The sequence below is a fragment of the Pinus tabuliformis genome, chromosome 3_1, assembly GCF_031772625.1.
Source record: "Pinus tabuliformis cultivar Carrire ecotype Pingquan chromosome 3_1, CPIR1, whole genome shotgun sequence".
Taxonomy (NCBI): Eukaryota; Viridiplantae; Streptophyta; class Pinopsida; order Pinales; family Pinaceae; genus Pinus; species Pinus tabuliformis.
In genome coordinates this window covers 150,255,635-150,260,394 of record NC_142301.1, presented here as the reverse complement: position 1 = coordinate 150,260,394, position 4,760 = coordinate 150,255,635, and the positions used below count along the sequence as shown (strand labels likewise).

The following is a 4,760-nucleotide window of genomic DNA, read 5'->3' as shown; positions in this document are numbered from 1 at the left end:
GTGGGGTCACTCTTTGACCACGGATCGCTTCAGTCCGGAAGGGATGGCTACTGAGCGCGATGGTCAATGTTCACAACAGTCGTTTACGCGGTGATCAGTGGGAATTTGTCGTTCTCGGTTCTGTTTTCTAAAATTGACTTGAGAATTTCCGAAAGGCCATCTCGGAAGACACTGGGTAATTTCTGTTAGGAAAGAAATGAAAGAAATGCTTCCAGCAAGATTCTGGTAATTAAAAATATCGAAGATCATATCCTTTTGTAGACGGCTCCTGATTATATATTTTATAATGCAGTCTTCGACTTCAGTCAGAGGAATGGTGTTAGGAAGCCGCGAGGATGGTAGCCTAGGTTGACACTATGGGCCACCGTCTTAAGCGAGCAATATATATAATATGGGTTTGGGTTAACTTCCTTTATATCTATGACAATCCCATTCTTGGACTTTGAGTTTGATCTATCCAGAAAAATGAGACCTGGGTTGCCTTCTTGCTTCTCAGGCCAGAGTAATGGGAGAACTGTACAGAATCTGGTGGCATCCACCTACCAGGCGGAATTCGGGGGCAGAGACCGTTTTGTAACCGTTACATGGTGCAAGAATGTAATGGGTCAAGGGTGCCTGTGCGTTGCAGTTGGTGAACCATCCAGTGAAATCGTCTGCAAAGTAGAAATGAAGCCCTGGAAATTCTGGAGAAAACATGGATCATGGAAGAGCTCCGAAATTGTCGATGGAAGAAGAGTCGAAGTACTTTGGGACCTGGGATCTGCAAGGTTCGCTTCGGGGCCTGAACCTGAACGAGGGTATTACGTTGCCGTTTTGTGCAACGATGAGGTGGTTTTGTTATTGGGGGACATGGAAGAGGAGGCATACAGGAAAACGAATTTCCGGCCCTCCGGTGGCATCAAAGCGGTTATGGTGTCGAGAAAGCAGCATATCGTCGGCAAGGAATGTTTATCTACGGTGGCTCGGTTTGGCGATGGCGGGAAGTCACATGAAGTATCCATTGAGTGCTGCACACGAGGAGATGACGAGCCAGCACTTGTTATCAACGTTGATAGGAAACTTGCAGTGGAAGTGAACCATTTGCCCTGGAAATTCAGGGGCAATGGTACCATCTATGTAGAAGGAGTTCGTGTTCAAATCTTATGGGATGTGCACGATTGGCTGTTTAATCCTAGACTAGGACATGCCTTGTTCATTTTCAAGTCCACAATGCCATTAAACTCTCTCGGTTCCAACCACAACATCGACTGTGGCCTGCCCTCGGATTTTTCTTTCTTCATTTATGCATGGAAGTAGAAAAGCGGTTCATGTGTAACGATATCCCATTGATCGGAATTAAGGAACTCAAATTCCAGAGTCTTGTCTCTGCTGATGGCGGAGTAGGTTACCCATTGTATTTTTGTGGATAACTAAGTTCTCTCATCTTTCTTCCCTCTGTAACTACTTACAATCTAAGAATTAACGGGGTAACGAAAGGAAAAGTGCATAACGGGGCACAAAAATATTATGTGGTGAAAACTTTTTGGGTATAAAAACTCCACTGCACCATAAAAGGAAACTTCAGCGCTTATTAATAAATCTACAAGTTACGGAGCTCCATGGCCAAATCACAGTGGATTTCTCTCATTCTCATTTATAAAACTCTGCTGACATCTAATCGTCTCCTATACAACAGTATACAACAGTATAATAGTAGTATATTCTTTTTAGAATAAGAGTTAAAATAAAAAATTGTAAAATACAGGAATCCATCAGGATCCAACATCGCTCATTTCGTTATTTTTTATTAATAAAAAACAGATTTATTATGGTAAATTGGCATTTCGCTTCGTTGATTTTCCTATTTTATTATCTTCTGCATAACCACAGTATAGTAATTTGGTCGAAGAGAATCTTAATACTTTCAAAAACAAGAACAACGAGAAGGGAAAATTATTTAGTACAGGTTTACAATTTTCCCAAAAATCAAGTGTTTTATGGTCTAACAAAATATATTTATTTCAAATATCATTTCATAAAATACCATGTTGTAAAAAGAGAAATTGAAATGAAATTTTGAAAAGTAAGTGGTTAATATCTTCATCAATAGGTTACAGAGGGTTCCTTTATTAGAAAAAGTTTAAGAATTATTTTATTAAGCATTAAGGAGTGTTGAATATAATTTTTATCTAAATTTTGGGTGAATAAATTTAAGGTTTTTAACATTTTTTTTTATAGTTGTAAGAATATTAATTTACATTTTTTAAAGTTAAGTTAGACAAGACTTAGAATTATATAAATTAAATGATTGGTAAATATTGATAGGCATTAGTGCATTATAACCAAATTTACTTCATGATATATGTCACATGGCTAAGATTAAAGAACTAACTACTAAAATTAGCATCATAAAATTAACTAAATTATAACTTTATTTTGAATTATTATTATTAATTAAATATAAAAAAAACGTAATATGTAACTTAAACATAAATAGCCCACGGGGCTTTGGATTGACGGTGAATGGGTGCGTTGTTAAGGCACTCCTTGTGATAGGTCACCGGTTCAAATCCCCGTGGGTACTTAGGTTAGTCTAATAGATTAAAAAAAAAAAAAAAACTTAAACATATATACATTTTTGAAAACATGTAGCAATAATTTTAATCATGGAGATCCACTTTACTATGAAGATTCTTAATGTGTAAATAGGATTTCTCATGGTACCATGGACCAATACCATGGCTTATCAATACCACATGCCTAAAAAAAACATAACTCATTTCATATAACATTTTTTCATGTGACAATTTTCTTAATTAATCAATTTAATTAAAATGGAAAGTAAGGTATATAATTACTTTGGAAATAGATCTCAACATTTGATATGTGATTACTACTAAAAATATTACAATGGAGTTAAAATATTCACCATTAAACAAGTTTTTCCCCATGTCTATTTTGGAATAGAACTTTTTCAATTTTCAATTTAATTTTCAATAATTATTAGATGGATGGTAGGATTTAACCTTTATAGAATATTTTTTTGTAATATATAAAAATCAATTAAATTTTTTAATAATTAATTAATAATAATAATTAAAAATAAAATCATAATTTAGTTAATTTTATGATGCTAATTTTAGTAGTTAGTTCTTTAATCTTAGAAATGTGACATGTATCATGCAGTAAGTTCTTTGATGGTTATTTATGTATTGATCCAAGGTATTTGGTCCAAGCTATTGGTCCAAAGTATTTGGTCCAAGATATTGACCCTAGGTATTTTGTCCAAGGTATTGGTCCTAAGTGGTTTTGGTTCGAGGTATTGACAAATGATCTAACTATATAAGGAGGAGAAGATCATTAGGCCAATGTGTGCAAGTATTGAATATCTTATGAAGTGTTAGATCAAATATGCAGACTATTGGTTTCTGATGCTTTGCTTGATCTGAACTAAGGATGCACCTATGTGGTTGATGATGGATGATGGATCAGGATCATAAGGCCTGAAATGAATTATCATTATGTGGTCCGATTGTGGATAGTCTAAATCTGAATACTGACGCATGTTTTATTCTGTAAATGTTATGATCTGGGTATCACTAAAGTCTGGAATAGTTGTGAAGTTTTTAAGTTAGCATTTGCAGATCGATACGCTAGTTCTCTTTGATAAAGGACGTTGGTTCGTCACATCCAAGTAGCGTATACATTATGAAATATGATATTTGAAGTTGCACTTGGTTCTGGTTGTTGTTGCAGAGTTCTGGGTTCTACTTTGTGTTCTGGTGATTGTATTCTGGTGAGAGTGTTTTGAATGTTCAGATTGATTGATTGACATTTGCTTCAATGATGATGGGTTTTTAGTGATTGATTCAGTTGTGGTTCATTCAGAGATTGATGATTGAGTTTCAGTGATTGGTTGATGCAGATGTATTTGATGGTTGTATTGCAGTGGTGATTGATTCTGAGCTTCAATGTTACTGATGGGTCCAGTATGAAAATTTGATAAAACGTGGCCTTTAGATTGTGGTGTTGTGTTCCAGGTGTATCTAGTTTGAAAATTTATGAAACGTGGTCCTTGGAGGAAGAGATAATTTTGTAGCCTTCTGTAGGCCAGCGCCTATGTACCAGTAAACATATCAGCTAGTACAAGAGCCAGTGGGTTGGAGCTCCCTTCCAGTAGCAGCTAGACAATGAGTGAAGGTTGGAGCCTTGTGTAGGCTGACACCTACATACTAGTAAATGGATCGACTAGTACAAGAGCCAGGGGGTTGGAGCTCCCTTTTAGTAGCAGCTAGAAAATGAGTGAAGGTTGGAACCTTCTATAGCTCGGCACATATGTACTAGTAAATGGATCGGCTAGTACAAGAGCTAGGGAGTTTTAGCTCCTTTCGAATAGAATCTGGAGAATGAGAGAAGGTTGTAGCCTTTTGCCGGTGGGTTCCTGCGTACTAGTAAGAGTCTGCACCAGTACAAGATTGTAAATAGGTTTTTCTTATATTAAAAGAAGACAACAACAGTTGGTTTTTGTCCTGCATTGGGTTTCTACCTTAAATCTTGGTGTTCATGTGTATTTATTATGTATGATGGTTTTTTCTGTTATTACTGCACATGGTTATTGTTTATGAAGCACTAATGCACTGATTAAAGATCAACATATGATGAATTAACTGAATCATAAGTTTGCTTGATATATGATGGTTGCCTTAAATACAGTTTCGTTTACACATGAGTTACCTACATTGAAGTAGCATATATAAATTAGATTATGGAGATGAAAAGGT

At 35.8% G+C, this 4,760-nt stretch overlaps 1 protein-coding gene across 1 annotated transcript; it reads left to right on the top strand.

Annotated features, from left to right (window-relative positions):
• Nucleotides 1–465: 465 nt before the first annotated feature.
• LOC149186240 (uncharacterized) lies at nucleotides 466–1,296 on the top strand. Its single transcript, XM_089409270.1, has one exon. It carries the CDS (start codon nucleotides 466–468, stop codon nucleotides 1,294–1,296), a length of 831 nt encoding a protein of 276 aa, XP_089265396.1.
• Nucleotides 1,297–4,760: the final 3,464 nt, after the last annotated feature.